General features: G+C 44.1%; 1 protein-coding gene across 25 annotated transcripts in view; it reads right to left on the reverse strand.

The window, feature by feature from the left end:
• LOC143029778 (histone deacetylase 9-like) overlaps positions 1-20,000 on the reverse strand; it is a 454,521-nt gene that overhangs the window by 102,686 nt on the left and 331,835 nt on the right. For 24 of the 25 annotated variants that reach the window (XM_076192726.1, XM_076192709.1, XM_076192718.1 and 21 more), the window contains one exon: positions 8,521-8,583. The exons of the other annotated variant lie outside the window; for it this stretch is intronic. In XM_076192726.1, the coding sequence (XP_076048841.1) occupies positions 8,521-8,583 (63 nt within the window). The remainder of the gene's footprint in view (positions 1-8,520; positions 8,584-20,000) is intronic. 25 annotated transcript variants of the gene reach the window in all.

Below are 20,000 nucleotides of genomic sequence, written 5' to 3' on the forward strand. Positions count from 1 at the left end.
TGCATACATCTACATCCCAAACTAAACTCGTTAGCCCGCGAAGACTAATTCTAAATGTAACTTCAGACTGATCCGCGCGCGGGTAAACGGGTATTTGTGTTACTGTCCGGAAGATGACACGAAGATTTGGTAGTTTGGGTTCGTGAACTGTTGTCAGGTGTGACATCTCGTGTAAACACAAAGAGTTCATACCACCATCGCAGCTCCCATGACGACACCTACGCTCAGCTGTAGGGCTGAATCGCTTCTGGCTATAGAATAAGACGCTTTACACAAGAACAATGCGCTAAGGAGATATTTTATGTGTGTGTGTGTGTGTGTGTGTGTGTGTGTGTGTGTGTGTGTGTGTGTGTGTGTGTGTGTAACAATAATATAATGATAATACTAATGGCAATAATAATAATAATAATAATAATAACAATAATAATACCAATAATAATAATAATAATAATAATAATAATAATACCAATAATAATAATAATAATGATAATAATAATAATAATAATAAATTTTGCCTCAGTTCCACCGACTGGAAATCCGCAGCCTCACGGTTGCCGGCAACAGTCTCCGGTCCCTTGAACCTCTCTACAAAGTAATAGTGGACTAATATCTGTGTTGTGTTTGTACGGGCCTTTTATGTCAGTGGAAGGAGTGTGTGTGTTACCAATTATTCTTATAATTTTCATCTGGCAAATAGCAAAATACTTCCTACTTTTTACGGGAGGGATTTGGAAGTAGTGGTAGTAGTAGTAATAGTAGTAGTAATGGTAGTAGTAGGTAGTAATGGTAGTAGTAGTAGTAGTAGTAGTAGTGGTAGTAGTAGTAGTCATGGTAGTAATAGTAATAGCAGTAGCAGTAGTAGTAGCGTTAGTAGTAATAGTGGTAGCAGTAGTAATAGAAGTAATAGTGGTGGTAGTAATAGTAGTAGTAATGGTGGTAGTAGTAGTAATGGTAATAATAGTAATAGCAGTAGTAGTGTTAGTAGTAGTAATAGTGATAGCAGTAGTAATAGTAATAGCAGTAGTAGTAGTGTTAGTAGTAGTAATAGTGATAGCAGTAGTAATAGTAGTAGTAGTAATGGTAGTAATAGTAATAGCAGTAGTAGTAGTAGTAGTGGTGGTGGTGGTAGTAATAGTGGCAGCAGTGGTAATAGTAGTAGTAATGGTGGTAGTAGTATTAGTAGTAGTATTAGTGGTAGTAGTAGTAACAGCTCAGTCCAAAGAATCCCGATTTTCACCGTAGTAAGCCCCACAAAATGGGAAAATAAATAAATTAAGGAAAAAGTCCAATCGATGAACATGCGGATATAAGCCCGCAATGGGGCTTTTTATGGCAAACCCAAACATATGCTGAGTGTGTTCGTAGCGATGCGAGCATGCAACGTCATGAATGATTAACTGGCCTGTGCACATGCGCAAACGCAGTCACATGACCTCAGCTAATATCCAGTAATGGTAGCGCTATAAATAGTAATATATCAATACACATATAACACGCGGTACACTTGGTAATATATTCAGTAATAAATAAACATTACATATGTGTTACGCACGTATACACACAAGCGTATATGCTCTCCCGCACGCGCGCGCGCTCTCCCACGCACAAACACTTCTAATTTGAATCCTTCCCTTCCTCTTGACTCTAAACCTGGTCAAAACTCCCTCCACCTCCTCCCCCTCCCCACCCTCCTCACACAATTACACGCGCACGCAATAGGCCTATGCACGTATATACCCATGTACAGTCGTTTCCAAAATATATTTAACTTCCTCTGGTTTTTGGTATACGAATCTTTGCTGCCGAGTACATTTATATATTTTCAGGAGAATTTACTTAATAACATGAGGTATTTTCTTGTCCATAAAATGGTATGCATAATTCGGCAACAAACATTGTATTTGCATTGTGAAAACTATGAAGCAGTAAGAACATTTTTAAACATGGCTGTATGCACGAATGTACACGCACGCGCGAGCACACACACACACACAAACACACACACACACAGACACGACTGATTAGCGTTTTTTCGCTCGCTATCTACGTACAATGCACCGCATCTAAACTTGAATATAATCAAGTGCACTTCCTTTCACTCTCACTTCCAATCACATATATCCATGCACTTGCTCATAGAGCACATGGCTAAATATGCAGTGACGCAAAACACACAGGAACGCACACACTAAGCAAGCATACAAGCAAATGCCCAAATACTCAAACACATGCATACCAACTCCTGCAAAACACAAGCTCGCAAATGCAACACACTGCAATCGACGTGGGACCTCCTGTGGTTCCTATCCAAGCACACAAACATTCGAAAACAGAGGCAAAGCAAGCACAGCGAAATTGGAGGAGCTGGACACAGGTTGGCAATGTTGTTTAGACAACATCCACTGGTGTATAATGACCCGTCATTAAGCCCTCAGACAGCCCGATGCCCTATATGAGTTTTATTCTGGCTAACTCCTCAGCCAGTTCCACTCCACTTAAACGGGTTACCTCTGGTATAGTTAAGCATCGTGTCAGTGACGAAGTTACCCAAGTTACCGTGAGTCAAGCTGACACAAATAACACATGAGGTTGGCAGCCGGCATGAAATGATACACAGGGAAGCAGAGACGACATGTACCTTGACTGACGTCCCAGAGGCTACGTCTCTAAGTACTATAGGACACAACAGCGACGACACAGACAGACAGGTAGACACACGACTGCGCCAGACACTTTTGCGTCGCCGGTGAAGAAGTGTCTCGTTTTTGCAACCTCCATACGATGGACGACCCACCAAAGCACCTTAAGGTGACGGGGTTGCAGACTAGAGAAAGGTTGTGGACGATGGTGAAATCCTAGAGGTGCCAGGCCAGCAGAGAGAGAGACAGAGAGAGAGAGAGAGAGAGAGAGAGAGAGAGAGAGAGAGAGAGTGTGTGTGTGTGTGTGTGTGTGTGTGTGTGTGTGTGTGTGTGTGTGTGTGTGTGTGTGTGTGTGTGTGTGTGTGTGTGTGTGTGTGTGTGTGTGTGTGTGTGGTGTGTCGGAATAATACACAAGTTACAAAATACGGGAGCAGAGCTCAACAACAATCAAGCAAAATTAAAATGTCACCAAAAAAAAAAAACCCGAAAACATTTACAAGATAGCCAAGGAAGCGGACGTAGGAAAATGGTACGTTGTGTCTACAAGAAGACGTGGGAGAGGTCTGTACAGGTCGTGTAAGTAGGCAGGCAGGCAGGCAGGCAGGCAGGCAGGCAGGCAGACAGGCAGAGCCACAGCCATTACACCGCTCCGTCTCCTTGCATTGATCACGTCTATAAATAAACATTCCCCCGTTACTCCCTCCCACTCCCTCCACACACATCCCCCTCCATCCCACTCCCTTCCTCGCCCCTCCCTTCATAGCTTCCCTCCTTCCCACCCACTCCCTCGATGGCCCTCCTTCCACTTCCTCTCCCTCCCATCCACTCCCTCCTCTCCTTTCCCACCGAGCCCTGCTCAGCATCACTGCTCTCTCTCTCTCTCTCTCTCTCTCTCTCTCTCTCTCTCTCTCTCTCTCTCTCTCTCTCTCTCTCTCTCTCTCTCTTCCTCGTTATTCGCAACCCCTCCTTTGCAGGCTTGCTTTCTCCTCTTCCTCCTCCTCCTAGTTTATGTCTCCCCCTAGCTTCCTAGAGAAGCTCCTGCGACGCCAATGCTATCTCCGCTATCTCTAGTATCTCACAATCTCCTGTCGATACCACTATCACTTCTCTTATCGCCTTCACCATCTCCAACTCTGCCTTGCTCCTTCCCTTGTCTGTCCGCCTCTCCCTCTATTTACCCCTTCCCCTTCCCCCCATCATCTCCCTTTCCGTTCCTCTCCCAAAATTATTTTCCCACTTCCCTGGTATCTTTTACCCATCCCGATAGTCCATCTAACTTAAACTATCCCACTTTCCACAAAGCTCTTTCCACCTATCCCCTAAATGTGGGCCCTATCCAGCTTCCTTCATGTCACCCTTCCCCTCTCCCACTCCCTTCCCTCTTTCCCTCCTTTTCTATCTCCACACACACCCATAACCCCAGCCCCGTCCCCCCTACTGTCCTGCTTTCCGCATCGTTCCCCCCCCAGCCTCCAGCGTACCCCCCCTCCCCCTCCACACTCCCATTTCCCTCCTTTCATTGATCCCGCTATAAATACACGCACAGTTCCCCCGCGACTCTCCCTTCCCCTCCCCTCCTCCTCGCTCTCCACCTCCATCACCACCACCACCATCACCACCGGCCCCTCTCCCTCCACTCCTTTCTCGTAACCTCTGGTTACTCCACATCCCTCCCAAGGAGTCCTTTCCCCTCCTCCTCCTCCTAAGATCTATCCCCATCCCACTCCCTTCTTTGACGTCTTTCCAACACAGGAACACTCCTCTCTCTCTCTCTCCTTCGTATAGCATATTCCGATATATATATATGTGTGTGTGTGTGTATATATATATATATATATATATATATATATATATATATATATATATCCACTGTCCTCACCTTAAACCAATTCCCCAAAGTGTTTTCTGATTATCGACGTCTACAACCTTTACTTCTATCACCACCACCAACATCCTCACCTACCACCACCACCCACTCTCTTTACGATGACTCAGCACTTGGCACGGGGTGTGAGGGGGGGAGGGGGAGTGGGGGGAGGGGGAAGGTAATTAAGGTAATTTGTAATCACCATTATAAACGATTCTCAGGTTTTACGTAGCAGTTAACTAATTGTATTTGGCTATCCGGAGAAATCTATTTGTGACCGCAATCTAAATCTATTAGTCACTGTACACACGTACACATTTCTTATCAATTAATTATATTCATTACGTAACTCTTGACTAGAGAAGCTTCCCCACCCTTACACTTCTCAGGATCCATTCGTGCAACGATGTCCCACCTACTGACAACGAACATAAAACTCCTTCCTACCCAATCCACGTCCGTATAGTGTACTGAATGTGTATTTTAATCACTCAATAATTTTAGGGGTTTAAGTGACACCCCTACAGACCAGAGTAATACAGGAAGTCTTGTATGATTAAAGACTCATCTCCACCCAGGAACGAATGCGGATCAATTTTAACTTTTAATATCGCTGCAGTCTGTTACTGCCTTCCTCGAGTGTTTCTTTGTTACCAATTCTACCAAGAATAGAAGCGCTGGATCACAAATTTTCAAATACCATCGATTCATACCGGCCAAACACCCATCCACCACATCCACTTCTTCCTTCCCAGGAGCGCACAAACCCCACCAACTCAACCCTTAAAGCTCTCTGAGTCGACATTTCCAGACTGTTCTGGCTGATGCCAAACATTTCTATTCAGGTGAAGAGGGAGCTACGGGACACCACGGGGTTGGCCGAAATCGAATTGGACCCTGTCATCTTCGAATTTGTTCCTCTAGGCCCAACTTCGTCCAATGTCTTACTTCTACTCCCCTGCATTCGTCTTATTCCAATACTTCTCTCTCTCTCTCTCTCTCTCTCTCTCTCTCTCTCTCTCTCTCTCTCTCTCTCTCTCTCCCTCTCTCTCTCTCTTTACGGTGTACACAACGGTTATTGACGTATACCCATCAAAAGGCTGACCTACAGTCTGAGCACTTAGGCAGCTAAAAACATACCAAACAAAATAAAAACATCTACATAAAAAAATCAATCAAATAAAACTATTATTTGAGTCTGGACCAACAGGATGCTACTAGGTTTACATTACTCTCGAAAAAATCGTTTTGTGGACACACGCACGCATATACACACACACGTGCGCGCGAGCACACACACACATTACGTCCAAGTTCAATTTTTGGCAGCGTCATCCACACAGAATTAATACTGAGTACCTGGCAACCCCATCCCTCCACGCCCCATCTCACGGCCCGAATAAAATTTCTGGGCAACATCAACACCTCCTCCCCCCACCAACTCGATGTCATCACCCTCCAGTGACGTCACCATATTCCCACTACAGAGAATATGACATTGACTACAGCGGTAGCGATGGCGGTGGCGGAGGGAGTCTTGGAGGAAAGGTGGGGGGTGGGGGGGGATTCGTATATCAATAGACTCAACTTCCATCACACATCTCACATTGCACGTGACACCAAATCACGTCATATAGCTCCAGCAGGGCTACGTGGAATTTATCCTTTTATTCTAGCTACCTTATGCGATACCTGGGCTACGAAAGAGTTGCAGCCTATCTATATTATTTCCTTCCCAACTGTCAGATTATTTCATTTAACATCGTGGCTGGTCCCATCACCCCTGGCAGATGCATCCAGCCCCGTTCCAATATCATGTAATCCCTTTGTTTAAATAGACCTTCTGGACAGAATCACCGCACACAGTGAAGTATACACATTTCTCACTAAAAGTCCGCACCGATAAGAAAACAAGAGCAAATAGCAATACCAATAATTTTATCGACGAAATACGTACACAAGAAAATCCATCAGAACAAAGTGACTGCCATTGATAGTATTGAACTACCAATCGCCGTCAATTTGATATTTTTGCGGCTTCTCTGGCACGCACACACACGCACGCACACATACATACATACACACACACACACACACACACAACATTGTCATGCGAGGGGTACAAACTGGAGGGAAAGGGAAATGGAGAGAGGAAGGAAGGAAGGAAGGAAGGAGGAGCGAGAATCATTTCAAAGGAGAAAGACGTGGAAGCAGAAGAGGATGATGAAGAGAAGGATGATGATGATGAGGATGTGGACGAAACGAGGATGAGGGGAGAGGATAGGGTGAGCGGAGGAAGAGGAGGATGAGGGAGAGGAAGAGGAACATGACGAGGAAAATGAAGACGGAGAAGAAGATGAGGAGGAGGAAAAGGAGGAGAATAAGGAAAAAGTGGACGAAGAGAAAACTGAGGAGGAGGAAGATGAATAAAGAAAGGAGGTAGATGAATGGATGAATGAGGAGGGGGGTGAATAAAGGAGAGAGGAGGCGACGAAGGAAAATGTGGACGAGAAGAAGATAAAGGAAGAGGAGGATTAGGAGGGTGAAGGCAGGAAGGATTAGGAGGAAGAAGAGGAAGGGGGGAAGGAGGAAGAAGAGGAAGGGGGGAAGGAGGAAGAAGATGAGGATCACTGATATGTCGGTGAGTAGGCACCTCCATAATCTGAGAACAACTTGGTTATAGTCTGTGCACTACATTCTGGTGATGCGGCAACCGCCCAAGGAGAAAATGACAAGACCTTTGATCGCGTATCAATTTACGTGGCAAAGTCAATCAACCCCCAGGTTATGTTTTATTTTCGTTGTATCTGTAGCAATCAATCAAAAGCTCTATCACTAGCAAATATCAAAAAGAGTCTATCAAACGTTTAAATATTTCTAACAGAAATACACCGAGTGAATTTGGTGAATACGGTTTTATTTTTCTGTTTGGTCTTTACACTAGTGATGAGCGTATGATGTACGAGAATTTAAAATATGAAGTTCAGTGCTTTAACGTTAGACAGACAGAAAGACAAAACACACACACACACACACACACACACACACACACACAATGAAGAAAAAATATGAGAGTAAAGTAACCCATGAAGAATTGTCAACAAGTCATAACAACAATAATATTAACAATAATAACAGAAATAATAACAATAAAGAGAAAAGAAGAAGCAGCTTCGTAGCAGATGAGAGGCTTTACGCCAAGCTCGCCCTCTCCCCCAACCCTCTCCCGCCCCTCTTAATAATTAACCGCATCTGCACCAACGGCAGCACGATTTTTCTTTCTTTTCTTTTCTAGTGATCACGATTCTGGCTCCCACCACAAATTTCGCAAAAACCTCGATTACATTGGCGAGATAATTTGATGAAGCTCCTTAGATAACTTCATTATATAACCCACGATTGGACAAGTTCAGTACACTTTGAAAAAAAATAATAATAATAACACATGACGTCACAAGTAGGGACGGTAGAGTCGAGTCTGACGACTGTTACATTGCTTCATGACGTCATGTCGTTATTTTTCGTGATAACTTTAGTACTTTATTCTTTTCCATCAGATGAAACTTCTTTTCTTTCTTCATAAACATACCTTCCCGATTCTAAAAGATCTTTCAATCTCATTTTCCTTCTCCTTACAGATCGTCTATGACTCGAAATTCTAAATATTAACATTACATTAATTTATCAATACGACTACCACCACTATAGTTGACTTGTGCTATCGTCAAACTATTATTCTTCAAAACTATACAAATAATATAATAACAAATGCCATTACCACTATATAACCACCACCTCCACTGTCACCACAACCATCCTTATTCGCACTCCAAACTCCAACCATGAAAGATCAAACCAATTATCTAATCTTCCGTATCATATTACGGAGACTATAACTATCACCATCACAACCAACGTGACTGGTTATTTCTTACATCTTCGAGAGATGTTGTAACAATCTTCATAAAACGCAAATACAAAAAATAAAAAAATAAAAAAATTGAGAAGACTTACCTTTCTTAACAAGATGGGCTCCATATGAGTTGATTTCCATGATGTGGGGCGGTGAGGCTTTGTCTGTTCGGGAAGGAGAGAAAACAGGCGGTTAGACAACTTTTTATGGCGTTCTGTTCCCTGAAATATACATTTTCATACACGACTTCAGTGCCAAGCGATTTCTGTCATCAGAGAGACAACACAAAGTATAAACAGACGGAAGCCCCACTTTGCCCAGTGGGAATCAAATCGTATTTCTTAACCAAAATTGCATCAGCACATTGTACCACTGCACAACACCAAAATCAATCTTTAGGCACGGTGCTCTGAATTGCCTTAAGATTTTATCAAATAAAGAAGCAGAGACTTTTGATACCAATTCATGGTGATGCCACCTTTGGGGACCGCTCCAGAAGGAAGCTTGAAATACCTTTCAGATGGAGTTTCTAACCATCTCAACAAAGGTCTACTGACGAAGGAAAGATTTCCCCAGGAGGTGGGGTGGTGGGGGGAATGGTGTCTCCCCCATCCATCACGGCTCCCTTCGGAAGGAAACCCGCCACTTAATCTGCATAAAATCGCCTGTGTTCTTAAAAATCACAACCTCTTTATCGTCACCGCCGTGCCTATGGAAGAAACACAGATACGTTTCTCTTCCAGGCCCGAGTCCAGGTGGCCAAATCCGCCCTAAGCCACAACCTCAAGAATACCTGTCAAGTTGAAGACACCTGGCTGACGGGGATGGAGCACCTGGAGCCTCTGTCCGTCAACACGTTACGCCTGGTGGCACCTGAACGGCGTCCCAGAGGACCACGGCCTCCCCGACACCTCCCACAGGTGTAGCCCGCCACAGATGGGTAACCACGATGCGCTAATTGTCCCCTAATGGAACGAGCAACTAAGCCCAGGACAGCACCTGCATCGGGGGTGGGGTGGGGGTGGGGGGCAGCCTTTCCACGGCAGCACCAAAGGTTAAGCGGGGAGTGGGGGGGGGGGTGGACGAGGAGGAGGAGGTAGGAGATAGTCCGTAAACTATTTTCAAGTAATTTGCAATTTTACACACACACGCGCAAACACATAGATGACTCGTGTCGCAGTGGTAGATTTCCCGGCTGCCACTACGGCGGTCCGGGTTCGAATCCCGCCCAGGGCTGAAATAATTTCAATATCGCAGTACCCATAGATCGGTCATATAAGAGCTCTGAACTCTCTTACGAGAGGGAAATTGACGTCTATCGCGAGTCCAACACGTGATCCAAGACCATGGTGGTGAATCACATACACACACACGCGCACCTGACACTGAAGACGTGTAACGCAAAATTCGTTGACTGGTTCTACGATTTTCTTAACTAATCGTACGTTCAGCGTCATGGGCGATGACGGACACTGTAATGAGTCATATGCTGGCGCACATATAGGATTGCTGGTGTACTTGTACCGCGTTCGACCACTAATTTAGCGATCCGAGTTCGGTCCCCGCCCAAGGCTGAAAAAGCTTCGCAACAATGCAAGCCGGCACTACAGCTCTGGTGGGCTTTTTTTTTTCTTTTTTTTTTTTTTGTATGCAAGGTCACAACATTACCATAAATTGAACCATATATGTACTCCAAGCTCTCATCCGGGACGAGGAGGAAGAATAAAGACAAAAATAAAGGGGGGGGGAGACGAGGAATAGCAGGATAAGGAGGAGGAGGAGGAGTGTACTGTGTATCACAGACAATAACCAGCGCTTTTTTCCTTGGGGAAATTTTCGCTTCCAAGAGATGTAGTCACAGAAGTGTCAATTTAGGAGAGATTTAAGGAGATAGAGAAGAAGTGATCATCATTCTCCCCTGAGCAGAGATTATTCTCCAACCATACAACAATGCTGCGCGATTCTGGGCAGCAGGGGTATTGCTAAAGTCCCTAAGGTATTGGCTACATGGAATTATATGAGCGAGAGAGAAGTGTAAGTGTGTGTGTGTGTGTGTTTGAGAACGAGATACAGTTGAGAAGGACAAGGCCTCATGTTCGACTGAGAATCAAACTGGGGAATTCCACATCCTATGCTCAGTGTTGTAGAGATAATATGGAGAGTAGCATGGAGTCGGCGCAGACGGGGGGGAGAGAAGGGAGAAAGGGGGGAAGGGGAAGAGAAAGGAGAAGTGAAGGAGGGAGGAGAGGAAGGGGAAGAGAAATGAGGGGGAGGATGCAGGGGAATGGATGAAAGAATTACAGTAAATTCAGGCATATCTATGGCCTAGGTGAGGCTAGCGAGACGGACTTAAGCACGTTTTCTGTGACAAAACTGCTAACCTCCATCAAGGGTGTTTCCAATCAATTTCTATAAAATCTTCTCTTCCAATCCTTATTCTTCTTCCTTGCCATCCTCCTCTTCTACTTCTCAACCTCACCAAAGCAAAAATTAACAACAATGAGCGTATTGGTGAAATATAATTAACAACAGAGATACCGCCACTACCAGTGCGATATGTTAAATCCTTTATTCTTATGCATCCGTTCTTGTTATCACTGCGACTGTTACTGCTGCCGATACTATCACCACTAAATCAACACGACACCGACAATAGTCCAGTGATCCAAACCTGTTCGTTTTCTAAAAATATAAGCGCACTCGAAAGAGGGTAAACAATACCGAGTAAAAGACAGCCCCATCAAAGGGTCGGCGGCAAGACAAAAGAACATCTAAATCTACGCGCGGATGCCCTTGCCTGTGAATGACAACGACATTTATATCGTTCTACCTTGGACACCGATCAGTCGGGAACAGGTAAAGACAATTCCATTGGGCACCAGGTCAATATTCACCAAGATAACTAACATTTGTTCATGTTACAGTTAATTCACACTCTGCACCTCAACTGTAAATTAATTTATATTACAAACGACTGAATAATAAACAAACACATACTTCTCATCCTAACAAATACATCATTTACCATTAACCACTCACTTCCCTCAATTCAAAATTACCCTTATTCTTCACTGCACGTGCAATGACATCACGAACCAGTACGAATGTCGACACTATAGCAGGACGACGAAGCTCGCACTGTTTCAACTTCTAACTGATACCATCTTATCCCTATATTCTGGGATTATGGGGGTGACAACATAATCACCAAGCCGAAGGAATACCATGGGTATATAAATATAAAACTCACCTACCTATGCTTGGGTGTTCTATCTGTCCAAAAATAAACATAACTTGCTAAATTGTCCACAACATTCAAAATGGCGTTATGGCAATCTCGGCAGAAATACCAGTTCACATCCAGTTTTGTAATAGATCCTGCATCAAGGTCTAAGAATAGAACTGGTTCTAGCTGGTTATAAACCAGTATATGACTGGGAGCAGCAACACCCATCAAACACATACAAACACAAACACACACACACACACACACACACACACACACACAGACTCGATGGCGCAGAGTTTAGAGTTCCCGGCCGCCACTACGGCGGTCCGGGTTCGAACCCTGCCCAGGGCTGAAATAATTTCAGTATCACTGCGCTGCGAGTCATTACTCTAACTCTCGTGGGCGGGGAGTTGGGTGTGTGTGTGTGAGTGTAAGGTCACAGCATTACCCATAGATCGGTCATACGAACTCTGAGCTCTCTTCCAGGAGGGAAATAGCTGTCGATCACAAGTCCAACACGTGATCCAAGACCATGGTGAATCACACACGATATGAATGTCTCATCCTGACGGGTAATAGCCCATGACGAGTCCAGCACGTGATCCAAGACCACAGTGAATAACACATATTGCTTACTGGCGTAGTGGTTAGCATCGCCAACTAGGACGATCACAGACAGCTCACGGTGTGCTAGCCGTTACTGTCCCTTTTGAGCAAGTGTGATTCACCATGGTCTTGGATCACGTGTTGGACTCGTGATCGACAGCTATTTCCCTTCCAGAAGAGAGCTCAGAACTCACATATGACCGATCTATAGGTAATGCTGTGACCTTACACGCACATACACACCCAACTCCCCACCCACGAGAGTTGGAGTAACGATTCGCAGCGCAGCGATACTGAAATTATTTCAGCCCTGGGCAGGATTGGAACCCAGACCGCCGTAGTGGTGGCGGGGAACTCTATCAACGGTGCCACCGAGTCGTGTGTGTGTGTGTGTGTGTGTGTGTGTGTGTGTGTGTGTGTGTGTGTGTGTGTGTGTGTGTGTGTGTGTGTGTGTGAGTACAACATTAACTATAGATTGTGCCATATATGAGCTCTGAGGGTAATAGCTATTGAGTCCAGCAAATGACATGATTTCCCCTGGCAAATTATAGATATCCTGACCATGACCTTTGAATAAAATATATTTCATAAAAAGTAGTAGGGAACAAGAATCCTACAATCCCTCTGAGACTGTTCTACATACTACAGAACCGAATGCCACTTGGATCTATAACACCGCAACAGTTGGCAAAACTGGTTTCCAGGCCAACGACCTTCTACCTCGGAAGAAAGGCGACACGATAGGCGCCGGCACTATGAACCTTCCCTAGCCGTTTGATGGAACTGATGCGCCGAGGCGTACGGTAGAACTGGCAGGTCTGCCCCAATGTTTTGAAGTTTTTTGACGAAAAACGTCCTCTGCAGCGATTTCCAAAACCGAAAAAGATCAGAGCAACTCCAGGTCAACAATGAAAATGAAATATAAGAATGCAAAGTTTCGGGATTACCGAGATAAATCACGATATAATATATATTTTTTTCGCTGTCCTTGTTTTGAGCGGGAATTCGGGAGAGAACGCGGCGACATGACGTAATTGAGCTTCCTACGGGTATTGTCACTGCAGTTGGATACCGTGGACCGTCTCCTGTTTTCATCTATGAACGTCACCCACCGACAAGGTTGAGGTCCGAGCGAGTACCAGCCCCCGCAAACCACGAAATATAAATAAATAAATAAATAAACAAAATAAAAGACGTAATGTCAGACGCGTTTAGGACAAAATCAAATAGTTAAGGTGATATTCCAAATATATTTCCTTAAATAGGACACATGTGTCCTCGGGATATTTTATTCCTTCACCAACCGAGTAATAGTGTAGTCTTCCTCGATTTTCTACCAAACATTGAACGAGTTTGAATAACAGGTTCATCATGCATAATACTGACAACATATATAGGTAAATCACTACAAAACGTATCATCTTAGAAAATGTAGTTTCTGCAAGCAGACTATATTTATCTTAAAGAACCCCATCGTGTTTTCGTGGTTAAACACTGCAATATATATATATATATATATATATATATATATATATATATATATATATATATATATATATATACACACATTTGCCCACTTTTAGATTTTTTCATTTTGTTTTGATTACCATCAAACGATTTTACTTGTTTTATAATTGTTGTCAACCATGAACTCCTGAGGAAGGGGAGGGGTCACTAACCAAAAACTGATGGTAGTTAATGGATGTCCAACCCATTCAGAAGTTGCAGAGGTCTCTGGTAAGGATAAGCCTACCCAAAACCATTTCCAATGGAATACTGGTAAGTTAACCCCCGACTCTTCCTCCAGGACTGGCCACGTGACACCTGTGGATTCAAATTACGTAAAATTCGCTTCCCATATTGCTTTTTCGAGCCGGCAAGGGAATTCTATTCTAAATGTGATAAATATAAGTCTGTGTGTGTGTGTGTGTGTGTGTGTGTGTGTGTGTGTGTGTGTGTGTGTGTGTGTGTGTGTGTGTGTGTGTGTGTGTGTGTGTGTGTGTGTTCTTTTATGGGGAGGAAGTGAAATAAAGTCTTCAATTCTATCATTTGTGCCGTTGCCCCATCCCTTGACCCGGTACAATTCTGATGTACTGATATTACTTTTTCGTGTACGTTGTACTTTACAAGACTTTTTCATCTGTCTCACATGAGGAGAAGAGAGGGAGCAGCAAAAGAAAACGGACACGGAGATATTTTATACGCATTTTTTCATCTCCCCGAAGGGAAATCAAAGTATCGTGTTAAGTTCAAGTACCACCACGTATTGCCAACGCCACTGCTCTTGTGTCAGCATATCCGCTGATAAGGATGCTTCTGTGCTGTGCTGACAACGGCAGCTGATGACAGGACGCCTATCACCAGACCAAAGGAAACGCAATATCTATTATTACTATTAATACCCAGACAGTGTGTCAGGATTTCTATCGACTGAAACAAATCGCCCGGAGACAAAAGGATAGGAACACACGAGCCGGAATGATTACTTCATTCACAAGGGTTCGAGTCCCGCACTACTCTTGGATTTCCAGAAGTCCAAAAGGAATGGGGTTGAAGGCTTCGGTAGCAGCTACTCAGCGCCTCTTGGCGTAGGCTCCTCACCTTGTATTAGATAGTGAAAGCTCTGTTGTGCACCATGGGAAATTTGGGATCAGATTACAAGGTGGGAAGCACGAATGTTTGTTTCAAATTTGATCAATCTTAAGGGTGGTCATAATGGAACAATAACATTTACAAGACATACTTGAAAATCCACTCAGAATAAAATCTGGAGAAATGGGTATCCCAAGGCTAGAAAAGACCATTTCCACGAAATTCAATCAACTTGGTAGATACTCCCAACAACGTGGAAAAATAAACAGATGAATAGAATTATGTGGCAAATAGCGGAGGACAACAGTGAGACATATTATGTAAATTTCGACCAGGAACTTTGTCTCCACACTGTATGTCAAAACGAACGAGACTGCTTCTCGCCTGCGCAGTTACATCGGTAGGGTTGGTAAGCCTGAGTAGGCGAGGATACACGCACGCACGCACGCACATACTACATAACCACTTGTGTGATATGCAGGAAAATATATCTTCACAAGACTTCCTTGAATCATGCGTCCTATGTCATATTTTCCCGAAAAATATTTTCAACTTTTCTTTGAACTCTTCCACAACACCAGTTTCCAAGACCAATGCATATAATTAACTGTCATAAAATATGTTTTAGATTTTATTGTCTGGTATATAAGAATCGCACAAATTGAGGATAATCTACATGAAACTGGTATCAACTATTCAATTCGATCGAGTTCGCAGCAGACCACCGTCCCAACTTTCCTCCGAACGCTTTTACTCAGCCGATGAAAATCCCTGTGCAGCGAGATTTATTAATCCTTTTCGCTTTCCAAGAAAACACATAAAGCAGTGGTATCAGACTATTGCTGAGAAATAGATTCCAGGAGTATAGCATGAGAGCGAGGTGAAGATTATAGCGTGGGTAGTCCAAAGTCAGTCTTAAAGCTACATGACGTCAGTTCGTTTCCGAAGACATTCAAGACAAAAGTAGACAGAACGTACATATTTAAGAATTTAGGGTAAATTATGTGACCATGTATGAGAAACTACGCGAGGCAGTGGTTGGGCAGCCTTGCACTACAATCAAGACACGTCTGACTTCCACGTGTCGACAAAGAAAATATTCCAACAATCACTTATCATGCGACAAGTATTTCTTTTTTATCAGTGAATTTTGTTTCAGTTGCAGATGTAATCGAGGGCACATAAAGATAAAGCTGTGGGACAGCGATAAAAGACGTCTCCATGACAGGACAAAACATAAGCGCATGCGCGTTAACATGGTAGAGCTTTTTGTCTCTTCCCATCCCACCAGACTTGACGTCATGTCGCAAGACCGGACGCCATTGGTTGACTGTTAACGCTTTATCGCCTCTTCCATAACTTAAGTTCCCTTCGCGACTGTCACTTACAACAAAAGTATAGCATTACGCATCAGTGGCCCTTATTCATAAAATATAATGTTGCTGTGATACTAAAGGAGTCGTTATACAGGACAGAGAGATGGGTATGCCCAATGTATCGTGGGAAAGTACGTTGGTGCTTCCGACTGGGGCAGCGTCCAGTGAAGAACTGCATGGATCGGCGCCCTTACATAAACTGACACAGCCTACTACAAATCCAGACAGTTTGGTTACCACTGAAGGATGTAAATTTATAATGCAATTCAAGAATAATATATAATGATGTTGATTTTTCATTCTGCTAGAATAATAAATCATATTGAAATATCGTGACCAATGTGACCACACAAACACTTCCATGTTATTTTTCATCTGATAATGTCTGAATAAAATCACATGGCACTGGCCAGAATAAAAACCTATGATGAGTATAATCCAAGCGAAGACATACAGAAAGCTACAAAGAGACAAGACTAAAAGCCCCAAAAAAGTGATATAAAAATGACTTGGAAATGGAGTTTACAGAAATAAAGTATCTCGAGGTTTCGGTGTTGAAGTCGTGCCGGTGGCCGATTTGTCATATTTATTAAATGCATCTATTTTTCCAGTACGATCACTAGTTACCATTACCGACACTGTACGTACCAGGAAGTGCTCCCTCTTTTATTCTAGCTACCTCCAGGCTATCCCATCAATTTCTACAGCTCTGCAATCAGGACCAGTTTGCGTATTGAAAGTTTCACAAAACGAGAATGAGGGTAAACTGATTTCAATGGAGTGTGGGTATGGCGACACTTGGCAATCTTTTTTACATTACTTTGTCACTGTATAGTCTTGGTTTCTATGATAATTTCCTAAAATATTAGAAGCCTTAACCATTTCACTATTTTTTCTTCTCTTTCTCATGTGGTACTAATTAATGTGCGGTAACCCAAAATCAATGACGACACTACAACTGATCCCAAAGTTGCAACGAATCAATACGTCCATGACTATACAAATATATAAAGAAATAAATGAATTAATAAATTAATAAATACATAAATAATGAAATCCTTAATAGTACCAACAACCCTTCATTGTAGGGACTTCCACCATCTCCCCTTTGCTCACCTCTTCTCCTTATACCTCTCTTCACTCAACACACACACACACACACACACACACACACACACACACACACACACACACACACACACACACACACACACACACACACACACAACTTTCTTCCACTCCCTCTCCACCCACCCAATCCTCACATTAAAAATGAGGAGAAAGTGTCCCCCACCTTCCCTCCCCTCCCCTACCAGTCAGGAAGTTCATACTACAACTTTCCTGTTATCTCTATCTCCTACATCCAGCACCACCACATCCTCATCTCTCCTCCACTACCACCACCACCACCACCACCACCACCACCACTACTTTCATCATCACAGTAGTCTCGATCACCTTGGCCCCAAGACAATCATCACAATTCTTCTGGTCTTACATAAAGACGACAACAACGACCACCACCACCACCTGCCATACCACAAATACCAACACTTATAAGTTACTTTTGTCTTTAAAAAAATACTCCTGCTAACCATAACTCTTCTCTTGTATCTCTGCGTCTTCTATCTACACCACCTCCTTCTCCACCACCACTACAATACCTCCTCCACCTCTTCCCACTCTGTTGTCGGGATCCCTACAGTCAGTGACCTGTGACCAAGGGGAAGGGGGGGAGGGAGGGAGGGAGGGAGAGAGAGAGAGAGAGAGAGAGAGAGAGAGAGAGAGAGAGAGAGAGAGAGAGAGAGAGAGAGAGAGAGAGAGAGAGAGAGAGAGAGAGGGGGGGGAGTGAATGAGCCGAAAAGGACCAAGAGAGAGGCGGATGGGGAGTCTAGCCATTACGAAGTGACGATGATCTTGGGGGACGATCGATGGTAATGAAGGTGACAGTGGTGGTGATGATGAGGTGGTGAGAAATCAGTTAGTTGCGGTCACCCGTAACACCAGACCTCCTAGCTTGCTTCCTTCCTTTCCTCCACCCCTCCCCCTCCCCCACCGTCTTCATTCTCCTCTCCTTCCCACTGTCCCACCAATTACTGACAACTGTCACATCTCATACTTCCCCTGCTCTCCCTCCTCCACATCTATCTCCAAGACCTTCAAATCCCCTAATCTCCCTTTTTCCCCTTTCCTACTGGAAGCCCCAACCACATGAATAAATAAATAACTACATTAATAAAAAATACATATCAAAAAGTTTATTTGCCTTGTAAAGGAGGCAACCAAATAGACAAGCACTGTAAATCAACAAATAAAGAGATAAACAAATAAACAAGCAGATGCATAAACAAACAGATGAATAAATAATAAGAAAAGTCCAGCCGATGCTCGACCTCGTTCTACGCCCGCCAGCCCGGTTCCCACTTTTACCTGTGACCCCGACGCCAAGTTCCTCCGCCAATAAATCAAAGGCTCGAGAGAAAAAAAAAAAAAAAAAAAAAAAAAAACCACCACGCCTGACGAAACTTCATGTGCGTCCACTGATTACATGGCTTTCTGCTGAGTCAGTTGGGTACGATGCAGCGTCAGCACCAAGGCTCCAGCGACGTGCAGGGGACGAAACCAGCCAACCCAACCACATGTGCAAATGGAATGCGGGTTCATTGCTCTCCAGCCTTCCAGCAGAAACCTGAAACGTCGCAGTAAGATCGCATCTGCGGTCGTGTTTTTTTTTTTTTTTTGTAGCTTCCAGAAACTAGCTAGGTAGCTAGCTAGTCCACTTAGGTACCGTCCCATTAATTTGTATATGTGTGTGTGTGTGTGTGTGTGTGTGTGTGTGTGTGTGTGTGTGTGTGTGTGCGCGCGCGCGCGTCCGTGGATGTTTTCCCAGTTATGGGTATCGTGATCGACAGCTATTACCCTCCCGGATGAGAGTTCAGAGTTCACATATGGGCCGATCTATGGGGAACCCTAACCTATCCCAAACGCCCTCACCCATCTCCTTGCTCAAGAACCATCATCGTCTACAGCATTACGAAGAAGCTTTCAACCCGGGACGGGGCGCGACCCGGGACCTGCAGCATGATAGCACTCGACGCAAGTATACCAAAAAGCATTGCATGATTCACCACGGTCTTGGATCACGTGTTGAACTCGTGATCGACAGCTGTTACCCTCCCAAATGAGAGTGGAGTTCATATATGGCGCGATCATTGGTAATGCTGCGACCTTACACATGATTTGCCCACCAGAGTTGGAGTGCTGGCTCGCAGTGCAGCTATGTTGTTTTTTTTTCTTTAAGCCATGGGTGAGGTTCGAACTCGGATCACTGAATTATCAGCCATGTGCTGTACCACCCCCATATCGAGCCGCGTGTGCGTGTGTAAGGTTAAGTTATCGAGGAGAAGGCCCTCCTCTCCTCCTCTCCCACCATGTTCATCAAATCCATCCCCCCTTCCCCCTTTACTGACTCATCATCTTTCTCTAATTGCCCCCCCGCACCGACCCCCCCACCGCGACCAGGGCACTGTCACACTCCTCCAGTTCATTAAACACCTTTAAAAGCCTGACACCTTAAATCTCTTTACTAAACGAGGTTACACTGTTGACTAACAGGTGCCTGGGTGAAGTCTCCATAGACCATACACTAGGTTACGGAAGTAAAGTTTTAAAAATTAGTCTAAAGTCTGGAAAAGGGCACATGTCTCCCCACCCCACCTCCCTCTTGTGTAGGGAATGGCCGTGTCAACATACACCGACTTCGAAAACATGTAAATGG

This window comes from Oratosquilla oratoria, chromosome 11 (assembly GCF_046742065.1).
Source record: "Oratosquilla oratoria isolate Oo_2021 chromosome 11, ASM4674206v1, whole genome shotgun sequence".
NCBI classification, from domain to species: Eukaryota; Metazoa; Arthropoda; class Malacostraca; order Stomatopoda; family Squillidae; genus Oratosquilla; species Oratosquilla oratoria.